Source organism: Mus musculus, chromosome X (genome assembly GCF_000001635.26).
Source record: "Mus musculus strain C57BL/6J chromosome X, GRCm38.p6 C57BL/6J".
In the NCBI taxonomy this organism is placed as follows: domain Eukaryota; kingdom Metazoa; phylum Chordata; class Mammalia; order Rodentia; family Muridae; genus Mus; species Mus musculus.
The window spans coordinates 143,773,098-143,785,874 of NC_000086.7; the positions used below are offsets into that span (position 1 = coordinate 143,773,098).

The window sequence follows — 12,777 nt, forward strand, 5'->3', positions numbered from 1 at the left end:
CCCTGTGCTGGCACTGACCGGAAGGGACTTGTGACCCTGGTCCAGCCTGGTTTTCTGCTTCCATGATTAATGCTGTCTCAGGTCCAGTGCGATTGGATTGGAACAGAAGTTGTGCTCCACTCACCAGAGGTCCTAAGATCATGTGGAGAGTCTTCTGGGGACCTTGAGGGTGCTGACTCCGCACCCAAGGTGACCCAGTGCTGGCACCGACCAGCATGGACTTGTAACCCTGGTCAGGCCGGGGTTTTCTGTTTTCCTCCACAGTTCTCTTCTATTTCCTTATTCTTTGACCCCCACTTCTTCCCATTTCTCCTACTCTACACATACACATATAGCAACAAATCATGTTTTCTTCTATGCCAGAAATGGAGTTGATATTCACTTTGTATGATATTCTACCTGAGCCTGTATTTTGTATTTTTTAGTATTAAAAGACAAAGACATTTCTTTATATATATATATATATATACCTATCTATCTATATATATGAATGATATTTTCTTTATTTATATTTCAAATGTTATCCCCTTTCCTGGTTTCCCCTCTGAAAATCCCATATCCCTTTCCCACTACCCCTGCTCACCAACCCCCTCAAACTCAATTCCCTACACTGGGGAATAGAGCCTTCACAGGCCCAAGGGCCTCTCCTCCCATTGATGCCTGACAAAGCCATCCTCTGTTACATATGCAGCTGGAGCCATGGGTCCCTCCATGTATACTTTTTGATTGGTGTTTTAGTCACTGGGGGGGCTCTGGGGGGTACTGGTTAGTTCATTTTGTTGTTCCTCCTATGGGGCTGCAAACCCCTTCAGCTCCTTGGGTCGACAAGGACATTTCTGAACAAGTACCTTTAGTGACTTTAGAACTGGAAGCCATCCTCAAAATTATCTGAAATGTACACTGAGGATTACAACAACTGAATGAGACCAAGCTGAATCCACATCACCTAGGAAACTAGAGCAGAGCAGAGCAGAGCTAGGCTAACTGGTCAGTAGGACTGTAGTGATGACTAGTACTGTTTCTTGTTTTATCCTCTTCATGGTTTGGCTTATAGTATGGCATGGGAGCCCTCAAATACAGAAGATCAAGTATCCTCCATCTTGTAAATGCTGATGTGATTTGAAAATAGTGTTAAAGCATTCAGTACTCAACTTCACTTAGCAATTTATGATCACAAACTTTCCCAAATTTTGCCTCGAAATGATATATAGAATTTAAAAAATTCTTTGTGATATAATTAGAACTTTTTCCTCTGATCCAATAGTGCCTCCAAGCTTTGGATTTCTTGCACTCAAACCAAGTGATCCACAGAGACATAAAGAGCGACAACATTCTCCTCGGGATGGATGGTTCTGTTAAACTGAGTAGGTATTTTCATTCGGAAATATCAGGGAATTTCTGATGTTCTAATGTCTATCTTGAGAAGGTAATGACTACTAAAAGTGACTTTCCTGAAAACAATTAGATCTTGATTTGAATTAAAGAACCTGTCTGATAGTCTCCTCCTATTGATTATAACCAGATTTAGATTTCAGATTTCAGATTTTAGATTCTAGTGGTATCTAAAATTAATGGATGGCAGATAACTAACTCTAAGATGGAAAGTACTGGGAGGTAACTCTATCTATGCAAGTCTACTGAAAATGACAGCACTTGTATCAATTGTTTCAGATCCTTTTAAACTCAGGAGCAGATGAGAGATTAGGAAAAGATCAAGATATGAGCTAGGCACTTGTGAGAGCTCACTTTAACATTAAAGGAAGGTTTTGCAACATGAGAAAATAAGCTATTGTAAAATTTTTATTTGGGCTCATTTTAATATTTTTTTTCTTCTCTACAGCTGATTTTGGGTTCTGTGCTCAAATCACTCCTGAGCAAAGTAAACGAAGCACTATGGTGGGAACTCCCTATTGGATGGCACCTGAAGTGGTAACTCGAAAAGCTTATGGTCCAAAAGTTGATATCTGGTCTCTGGGAATCATGGCCATTGAAATGGTGGAAGGTGAACCCCCTTACCTTAATGAAAATCCACTCAGGGTAAGTCAGGAAAATTTAGGTACTTCCTACTCCACCCTCCAAAAATGGAGGAAAGAAAAAAATAACATTTTATGATTCCCCACACTGGTCAAAACTGAAACTTCTTTGGAATAAGTAACACAGAGACAACGAGTTATGATGTATAAATTTCTCTGAACTTGAAGTGCCTTGTTCTCAGTCCCTCTAACAACAAGAGACTTTAATATTCTTTACTGTACAGCCTTCTGCTATAAAACTCTAGAAATGAATGAAAGGAAAGACATGGGAAGGATGGGTGATTTTAACATGTATTGTGGTTAAATGATCTGCCTAGGAAACCTTTGTTTCATAATTACGTTAACAAAGTAAAACAATGCATTTTTGGAACACTTATCATTTTTAAGTTGTATTTTTCTTTGTTATCAGTAATAAGTCATTGAGCAAGAACAGCTTGGTTGACATTGAATGAAACAGACATAGACATAGCACCAACATGGTGAAATCACAAACATAATTAAAAGACCATCAAATAGAAAAGACATGAAAATTATTTGAGTTAGAGAACTCAGGTTCCTACTACATAATTGGAGGTTTGATCCACAAATGATTCCGTTACCCCTGCAAAGAGAAATAAAATAAAATGAGAAGCCCCACCTGAGCCCATTGTCTTTATTCAGAGATGTGCAGTTGATAATGAGGGTCAAAGTAATACAACAGAATCTGTTGCTTAAAGTTGATGTAAGTCAGAAGCTATTGGGTTAGATGTAGACTCACAGTAAATCAGAAGCAGTATTTCACATGCATAAAGGTCAGGAGACTGTTCTTAATAGGAAATAGCCACAGATCCAAATCTACTCTTAAAACTCATACACAGCATCAGTGCCAAAGGCCTTTGTTGGTGTCATTATCATAGAGAGGCTAATACTGTGTTTTATCTTTTATATACGAACTCATTACTCTTAGTAATCAGTCAAGTGTATTCTCATTATGTTTGGAAACTTTTTATTCGAGCCAAATATATGTGACTTTTTAAGGCATTTTTATTAGATATTTTCATTTACATTTCAAATGATATCCCCAAAGCCCCTTATTCCCTCCCCCCACCCTGCTCCCCAACCCACCCACTCCTGCTTCCTGGCCCTGGCATTCCCCTGTACTGGGGCATACGATCTTCGCAATACCAAGGGCGTCTCCTCCCATTGATGGCCAATTAGGCCATCCTTTGCTATATATGCAACTAGAGACACAGCTCTGGGGGTACTGGTTAGTTCATATTGTTGTTCCTCCTATAGGGTTGCAGACCCCTTTAGCTCCTTGGGTACTTTCTCTAGCTCCTTCATTAGGGGCCCTGTGTTCCATGCAATAGATGACTGTGAGCCTCCACTTCTGTGTTTGTCAGGCCAATGCAAAAATTTTGCATAGCCTCGAAAGAGAGAGCTATGTCAGGATCCATCCCATATACAACCACCAAACCCAGACTCTATTGCATATGCCACCAAGATTTTGCTGACAGGACCCTGATAAATGTGACTTTCTATATATGCAAAGAAATCTGTGAACTAAACATCTAGTTGTTTTTGCAGTTGAAAATTGAGTAACTAAGAGCCATGTTTCCAATATAGAGGGAGAAGTGTCCCCTAATTCTTTCTCCTTTTGATTCTACTCTGGTACGTGACTGCTGGTCCTAGTCTTTACACTGATTAGAAAACAACAGATGTGAGAGAATGCCTTAATGAATTCTAGGGCTGTGACACTTGTCTCACAAAACAATCTGGAAGTGGGATGTGTGCATTGATTAGCTGCCCACACGACTGAGTAGAAAAGGGACATTTCCCCACCATTTGTGGGTCAGCCCTCCATGACTTTACTCAAGTCCACCTCTGACCTGTGGAACAGGGCATCAGGATAATTAGGATGGCTTTTCTGTGTTGTCTAAGTACTTTTGCCCAATAGGAAACATCACGGAAAGAACACATCAGCTCTGTTGTTTCTATGGATTTCCTCCTCTAAGTCTTCAAAGTGTAGTGGCACTAAACGGATCACAGCTAGTTTGCTGTCTGCTTTCTGCTGAGTAATATGACCTGGAGAATTTAAGGATTAAATAAATGGCTCTGGAAGGCAACTGGTCTCAGGAATGCATTTCTTGCTCTCTTCTGTTTTCCAGTCATAACTGATCTCCCTTTAGCAAGGCTGCTAATTACGAGAGGGGGAAAAAAAGGAAACGGGTTTTAATCTCCATAGTCATCTTCTAGCCTGAGTTCAAAAATTATAATTAATAGTTTTGTCTCTTAGAATACGTAGCCTTCTATCAAAACAAGTACTTGCAGATTAAAAAAAACCACAAAGTTCAGGAAGCCTACATTAAGACTATGAACAACCAAAAAAAAAGCTGTCAGAATTCCACTGATAAGGATGGACTAATTTTGTGTCTTACTCTCTTCGTGTGATCAGCCTCTGGAAGATTAATCAACAAGTCCTTGTTGAGCCAGCCAGATTCCAAAGCTCTTCTCTTCCAGACATCAGAAATACTCTTAAGCTTTCTTTGTAAATGTGCTGTCCTGGTGTTTTCTTAGAGAAAACACAGTGTCTTGGTCTAGATGCCCTTATCTGGGATTTGAAAAAAAACATATTCACTGAACCCATGGGAGGATTGGAGACTGAAAGATACAGTGTGGCACTGTAGGAAGCCTGCATTTTCCTGGATTTCGATGACTGCACACTGTATTGGTAACTAGAAAAATCAAGCAACTTTAGGAGAGGTATAAAAGAACACTCAAGTCTTTCATCAAAATTATCCCAATCTACCACCAGTTCACTATTTGTGGGATTTGAAACAGATGGAAGTAGAAGGGAGTCAGGAGAAGAAGATAAAACGGTACTCTAAAGGGTGGCATGCACTTGTGGGGGCTGGGAGGAGAAAACTCAGTTAAGTAAGTCAGGCAGATCCACCTATGTCTTGACTACATGACTTAAACGCTCAGGACCACTGTGCAAGTCACTTTAAACCTTTCTAACCCCATTTCCTTTCTGGGAATAGGGATAATATCCATCTTGCCAAATCCACATGAAAGTCATGAATAATGTATATAAATCACAGAGCTCCATGCTCAGCTCACTGTAGAAAATATATGTAGAAATTCATGAACATGAGGAGAAAAGTTATTTAAAGTTGTTTTTACTCACTCATTTAATGGATTCAGCATTTCTCCAACAACCTTTCATCCTGTGGCCCAACCATTTGCATGGAGGAGAGAATTCTGTAGAGTTCAATATAATTACCATAATTAGCATTAAGCAGAACAGGTTCAAAGCAAAGTCTCAGGCTGTGCATTACAAAGTTTCCTGCATTTCCCTGTGACTTGTATTTTGTTGTTGTTGTTGTTGTTGTTGTTGTTGTGCTGGATTCATCTGAGCAAACTATCTGTCAAAATTGATTGTAGATATACACGTGATTCAAAAAATTAACTATTGATTAAAAATATTGAATAGTTCTTTTGCCTGGGAATAAAAGGATTGAGATTTTAAAATGTAAATAAATGACCTAATAAGCTCATGAAATGCTTTTAAAAGCTCAGAGGGTTATTAGCTGTACTAATGATACGATGTTGGTAACCCTTCCGGAGACAGAGAGGAGACAGTCTTATCTTTGTAGCTCCCAGACCCTGAAGTCTTTACACTCAGTGTAATTGGCCTTGGACAGAAATGTTGTTCTGTGACCCATGGGCATTCTTATGTAGCCACCAATAATTAAGTGCCTCATGCCTTCTGTTTGTCAAAGGAACTGGGGTTTAAAGCAATCCAGCTTACTCTGTGAATATGCAAATCAAAGATTTATCTTTTGTTGATACCACCTTTTCTCCTAATGGATGATATATTTTGCTAAAATTTGTTAGCATAAAGGAATAAATAAGGAGATAGTTATTTCTGTAAAACCAAATTTGTTCTGCTTACCAGCACAAAGAAATTAACTTTCTTTTTAAAAAAGTAAGTTTACTCTCACACATAATAGGTTTATTCTTACCAGGATGTAATGGCTTTTGCTATTGGGAAATTTCTCAGTGATGTCCACTTGTCTATACAGAACCTTTTCTAGTCCCGCTTTATGTGTAATTTTCTAGCCCGTTTTTAAGTGTTTGCTTTATGCCTTTGTTTTTAACTATTCATGGGCAGTTATTAAGCATTGAGCTACTGGAAGACATTGGTACCAGTACTAGAAACGGTCAGTGGTATGGCACGGGAACCAGACACCCTACTTGTGTTCCTCCTTGCTTTTACCTTGAGTCCTCTGTGGAATTTAAGAACCAGTGCTACTGGATTCCATCCCCTAGGAAAAGATGGGAACTGGTACTAGTCAAAAGGCAAACCTATATGGCAAGACCTTAATAGAGTACTGTCTGCAATGAAATGTAGTTCTCCAGACCTCTTTGAACACAGCTGTTTAACCAGGAATGGGCATAGTCTGCTTACACTTACCTATTTCCTTTAAGGGAACAACATCAAAGCCTAGTTGAGATCTTCTTCACTTCTCCATTTTTAGACCTAGCAATCCAGAAACACTACATATCACAGTTTCTTTTCTGTTGCTAAAATTAGAACATCCCAAAAGAAACAACCTAATGGAGAAAAAGGTTTACGTTCATAATTTCAGGATACAGCCTATTGTTTGGGGGGGGGGGGAGTTAAGGCAGTAGGAACTTGAAGCAGCCAGCCACAATATTTCCATCATCAAGGTGAGAGAGCAGTGAACTAATAATTGCATGCCAGTGCTCAGTCAGCTGTCTTCATCTTCTACAATACAGTGGGTAGGTCTTTACAAGTCAATTAATGTAATAAAGAAACTCCCCGCAGACACGCCCATAGGTCAGCCAAACCCAGACAGCCTCTTACTAAGACTCTCTTCTCAGATGATTCTAGATTATACCAAATGGACCATTAAAACTATCACATTCTCAAAAAGGAACGATATTAATTCATCATACCTCTCCAGGAGATGAGTTTTTCTTTTTAATTCTGTCTCTTCTGAAAATGATGTTCATCTTTAAAATAAGCTAGCAGCTTTGTTCCTCACATATATTAGACCATAATGTAGCCATGGGTGTGACTATATTGAAAGGAGTACGTTACCTCAATGACTATGGAGAAAGAAGGATAGAATCCAAATGAAGGCCTGTTGTCACATTTAGAGACTTCTTACCTCTTTAGGAACACTTAAAGTACTACACAAAGGGCATTTTTTCTTGCTTTTTCTTTTCCTCATATAACCTAAGAAATTCTAGACAGACTGTATGTCTCAAGAACATCATGCATAATAAGAGAAGCCCTACTGAACAACAGCAACTAAGGGCCAAACTGCATCTTGTTCCCTCCAACCACTGGATCCTGTGCTGTGACTTGGAATGTCTGGGTTTGATGGCGCGTGCTCATTTGGAATTAAAGTCAGACATAAACTTCCTGAACACCAGAGAAGCAAGCATACTTTGCTAGCACTCTGTCAATATTGTTTTGAACGTATTTCAGGGAGAGCTGGGAGCATTCCCTTCTTTTTCCATAAGCCACTGTGGAACAGCAAGCTTTATTGATGGGTTGTTGACACCCCTCTTCCTTTGAAGGCTTAACCTATGCCTAAAAGGAGGGGAGAGTTGGGCTAACTGCAAGTAAAATAATTATAGAATAGTAACAGTGCTTCTTTTTAATAAGAAAAAATATTGCCTGTCAGAAGATAGGAAGCCCTTAAGAATCATTGGTTGTTAAGAATTCGGCATCGGAAAATGAGACTTGGCCATATGAAAACTGCAAGTTTCATTTAGATCATACAGAAGCAGACAGTTCAAACTGGTGAATTATGACCCAGAAGAAAGCCAAGGGAGAAATTGATTCCATCGCAAACTAAAATCCAAGAGACTAACCAGGCAAAGAAAAGGGAAAGTTTAAAAACCATTGTTGGCCCAGAGAGATTCCTGTATCCTGTGATTTTTCTTATCATTCCTCAGAGAACTTTACAGGCTCCGTTGGTTTGGGTATAACCCAGGGATGCATAGCCTGTTCCTCTAATAAGTACCATACTGTTGGCTAAGGAATTAAGTCCATGCAAATCAAAGATCATTGTAAAGAAACAAATCATGGGTTGAGGTTGTACATTTGCCTGCTGAAATGTTTTATCTTATGGCTTTTGAAATATGAATTCACAAGAAAAATCAGCATTTTCCTGAAATTGAAGATCACTACTGCTTTTTTTTGTCTGATTTATGTCCTTTTTAATTTGGTCACAAAATCATTTTAGAAAAGCATTTGCACTCTGATGCAAAGATCCTCAGGAATTCTTTGCTGAGTTGCACAACACTCCAAGTTATTTTCATCAAGGCAGGGGAAAACCAAGAGTTTTAACCAGTGGTTCTCAACCTTCCTAATGCTGTGACCGTTTAATATAGTTCCCCATGTTGTGGTGACCCCCAACCATAAAAGTATTTGAATTGATACTTTATAATGGTGACTCTGCAACTGTTATGAATTAGAATGTAAATATCTAATATGCAGGAAATCTGGTTTCTTTTTGAGACAGGATTTCTCTGTGTAGCCCTGGCTGTCCTGGAACTCACTATGTGGACCAGGCTGGCCTCAAACTCAGAAATCCACCTGCCTCTGCCTCCCAAGTGCTGGGATTAATGGCATTCGCCACCACTGCCCAGCGTTATGCAGGAAATTTGATATGCAATCCCATAGTGGTTGTCACCAACAGGTTGAGAACCATTGATTTAACCCTTATTCCAAGAACTGAGCTGACCTTTTTGCCTTGCCACTTGTGTTCGCTTCCCTTTCTTTTCCTCTTCTTTGCTTCTGGTGATGGAAAGAAGGAAACATTTCATCCTCACATGGTAAACAGTAGCACTGCTCATCTAGGAGATGCTGATGAATGGGGAAATATTGGAAAAAAAAGCTTTCTGGCAACTTTATTGATTATGTGAGTCTAGAGTGAATTCTATTTCGAAGTCTATCAGACAGGAATCTATTACCTTGTATAGGTTACTTCTTGCTGTGGTTGTATTTCCTTGTTCCTTTGGATGATTTCAATTTGACTAAGATGTTGCCTTCCTAGTGTGAACCACAAAGCACAAAGCCCTTGAATCAATCCACAGAATTCCTTGGGTTTTATTGAAGGGAACAAGAGTGAGGGCACCTGACAGGGTTCTTGGTCCCATTGGGAGATTTCCTCTTTAATTCATTTTCTACACTGTGTAATCAAATGAGGCTCACTTAAAGAAAAACATAAGTTTTAGGGTTCTTTTTTTTAATTCTGTGTGCTTTGGTTTTAGGTAGCTATAGATATCCCTGACCTTGCCAGGAATACTCTAGTGTTATCCTGAAGTGTGCTTTAAGTGAAGTGGTCTTCAGAAAACACCCGAGACACTCCTAGCTCATAACCTTCACACCAAATCTGTCTAGAATGTAAAGACCACCCCACTCCCTGCCTTACCAAACAAAAAGAACCTGGACCATGGTGTGAAACATGCTGCATGTGTGACTTGGTAACCTCACACTGATATGAATCATAAAAAGCACTGCAGTGATTAAAAAAACAGTCACAGGGATGAAATGATATGCAAATAAATGCATAATATTTAAATAATACCTTAAGTCAGAAGGCATGAGCTAATGAAATGAGCGGTGTAGAAGGTGATTATTATAGTCAACTTTTCAGTAATAGTTATTTCTCATTTTAATTTCATTTTAACTTTTAAATTTGTTGTCTAACAAACAATAATTATGTATACATAGTACTGGAGTAGAGTGGGGTATTTCAATGCACTGGTCAAACCAGAGCAATTAGCATTTTTATCTCCTTATCATTTCAGGACCAGAGAAATGGAGCAACAGCAGAAGACAGAGCCCTTTGACATCACCTATTGTCTGGCCTCTACCTCCATTTCTGTCTCCTCTTTCTACCAACTGCCTTCCCCCTGTTGGCTCTTAGCTCCTGCACTTGCCTTGTTTTCTTCTGTTTCCTTTCCTTCTCACAGCTTCTCACCTTTCCCTGACTTCCTGCATCATTCTCTTGTCCTGCTTTTGAAAAATCTCCGTGGTTATCCTGACTTCCCCCTTTCAAATGCTCCGTAGTTCCAAACCTTGAGTACTGCTAAGGTCACACAGGGTCACATCGTGAATGCAAGTTGCCTGCTACACATTTCTTAACAAGACATTAGAATGAGCACATGGATTGTCAGAGTCATCTGGTGTTTATTTTATGGCGGTGACTAAAGCTTTCTGCTTGGGAAAAGGAAGTACTCCAAAGCTAGCCTGACACCTAATCAGTCAGTATTACCTAATTACCTTTTATTATCAACCTATAAGTTCATTTTAAATGACTCTCTTTAAGGGTTAAGCAGCAAAACAACATCTCCTCATAATTTGGTGAGAGATGAGAATTGTATGTAAAACAATAGAGAGGTAAATTAGAGCACAATGCTATATCGTGCTGTAGTGTGAAGTTGAAACAAAGTATATATGTCTAGTGGTTTCTTTTTGCAGACTAGATTCTATTAACTCTCCTAGAAAAAATCGAGGAATGTCAGAGCCTTTCACAAACTCCATAAACACACTAGAAGCAGCAATATGTTTTGGCATTTTACCTCTTAAATCCCAGGTCATGAATAAACTAGATCATAAGGTGTCAACTTGAACATTGCCAAATTTTGCTCATAAACGATTGAGTAAAAAAAAATGAAATAAAAAAGGAATTGTAGCAGCAGGAGGTTGCAGGAACCAGCAAGAATAAAGGCCAGAATACAGAATGCATGAATTCAATTATCCCTCCAATTAGATACACTGATTTTTCTCTTAGTATTTGGGTAAATTCAGATACACATAAATACTAGCAATATAAACCTGCAGCACACACACCCACACATGCATGCACATGCTCATGCACGCATGCACACACACACTCCTCCCTCTTTCCCCCTTCCAGCTATGTATGTGTCCTTTGTTCTCCATTTTCAAACTAGTAGAGAATGATTGACCACAGAAGGACCCATTTCCTCTGTACAGGGAAAAGCTGAATCATGTATGCCAGGTGTTCACAAATAGTATGCCGCATTTCTTTTTTTTTTTTTTTTTTTTTTTTTTAAGATTTATAATATCAGGGTATTTATTTCTTTTTTTTTTTCCATTTTTTATTAGGTATTTAGCTCATTTACATTTCCAATGCTATACCAAAAGTCCCCCTTACCCACCCACCCCCACTCCCCTACCCACCCACTCCCCCCCTTTGGCCCTGGCGTTCCCCTGTACCGGGGCACACAAAGTCTGCGTGTCCAATGGGCCTCTCTTTCCAGTGATGGCCGACTAGGCCATCTTTTGATACATATGCAGCTAGAGTCAAGAGCTCAGGGGTACTGGTTAGTTCATAATGTTGTTCCACCTATAGGGTTGAAGATCCCTTTAGCTCCTTGGGTACTTTCTCTAGCTCCTCCATTGGGAGCCCTGTGATCCATCCATTAGCTGACTGTGAGCATCCACTTCTGTGTTTGCTAGGCCCCGGCATAGTCTCACAAGAGACAGCTACATCTGGGTCCTTTCAGTAAAATCTTGCTAGTGTATGCAATGGTGTCAGCATTTGGAAGCTGATTATGGGGTGGATCCCTGGATATGGCAGTCTCTACATGGTCCATCCTTTCATCTCAGCTCCATACTTTGTTTCTGTAACTCCTTCCATGGGTGTTTTGTTCCCACTTCTAAGGAGGGGCATAGTGTCCACACTTCAGTCTTCATTTTTCTTGAGTTTCATGTGTTTAGGAAATTGTATCTTATATCGTGGGTATCCTAGGTTTTGGGCTAGTATCCACTTATCAGTGAGTACATATTGTGTGAGTTCCTTTGTGATTGTGTTACCTCACTCAGGATGATGCTCTCCAGGTCCATCCATTTGGCTAGGAATTTCATAAATTCATTCTTTTTAATAGCTGAGTAGTACTCCATTGTGTAGATGTACCACATTTTCTGTATCCATTCCTCTGTTGAGGGGCATCTGGGTTCTTTCCAGTTTCTGGCTATTATAAATAAGGCTGCTATGAACATAGTGGAGCATGTGTCCTTCTTACCAGTTGGGGCTTCTTCTGGATATATGCCCAGGAGAGGTATTGCGGGATCCTCCGGTAGTACTATGTCCAATTTTCTGAGGAACCGCCAGACTGATTTCCAGAGTGGTTGTACAAGCCTGCAATCCCACCAACAATGGAGGAGTGTTCCTCTTTCTCCACATCCTCGCCAGCATCTGCTGTCACCTGAATTTTTGATCTTAGCCATTCTCACTGGTGTGAGGTGGAATCTCAGGGTTGTTTTGATTTGCATTTCCCTGATGATTAAGGATGTTGAACATTTTTTCAGGTGCTTCTCTGCCATTCGGTATTCCTCAGGTGAGAATTCTTTGTTCAGTTCTGAGCCCCATTTTTTAAGGGGGTTATTTGATTTTCTGAGGTCCACCTTCTTGAGTTCTTTATATATGTTGGATATTAGTCCCCTATCTGATTTAGGATAGGTAAAGATCCTTTCCCAGTCTGTTGGTGGTCTTTTTGTCTTATAGACAGTGTCTTTTGCCTTGCAGAAACTTTGGAGTTTCATTAGGTCCCATTTGTCAATTCTCGATCTTATAGCACAAGCCATTGCTGTTCTGTTCAGGAATTTTTCCCCTGTGCCCATATCTTCAAGGCTTTTCCCCACTTTCTCCTCTATAAGTTTCAGTGTCTCTGGTTTTATGTAAAGTTCCTT

The 12,777-nt window shown here is 39.7% G+C and overlaps 1 protein-coding gene across 20 annotated transcripts in view; it reads left to right on the plus strand.

The window, feature by feature from the left end:
* Positions 1-12,777, plus strand: part of Pak3 (p21 (RAC1) activated kinase 3) — a 279,431-nt gene that overhangs the window by 254,732 nt on the left and 11,922 nt on the right. For all 20 annotated transcript variants that reach the window (XM_017318421.2, XM_030251249.1, XM_017318419.2 and 17 more), the window contains 2 exons: positions 1,265-1,364; positions 1,841-2,037. In XM_017318421.2, coding sequence (XP_017173910.1) covers positions 1,265-1,364; positions 1,841-2,037 — 297 coding nt within the window. The remainder of the gene's footprint in view (positions 1-1,264; positions 1,365-1,840; positions 2,038-12,777) is intronic.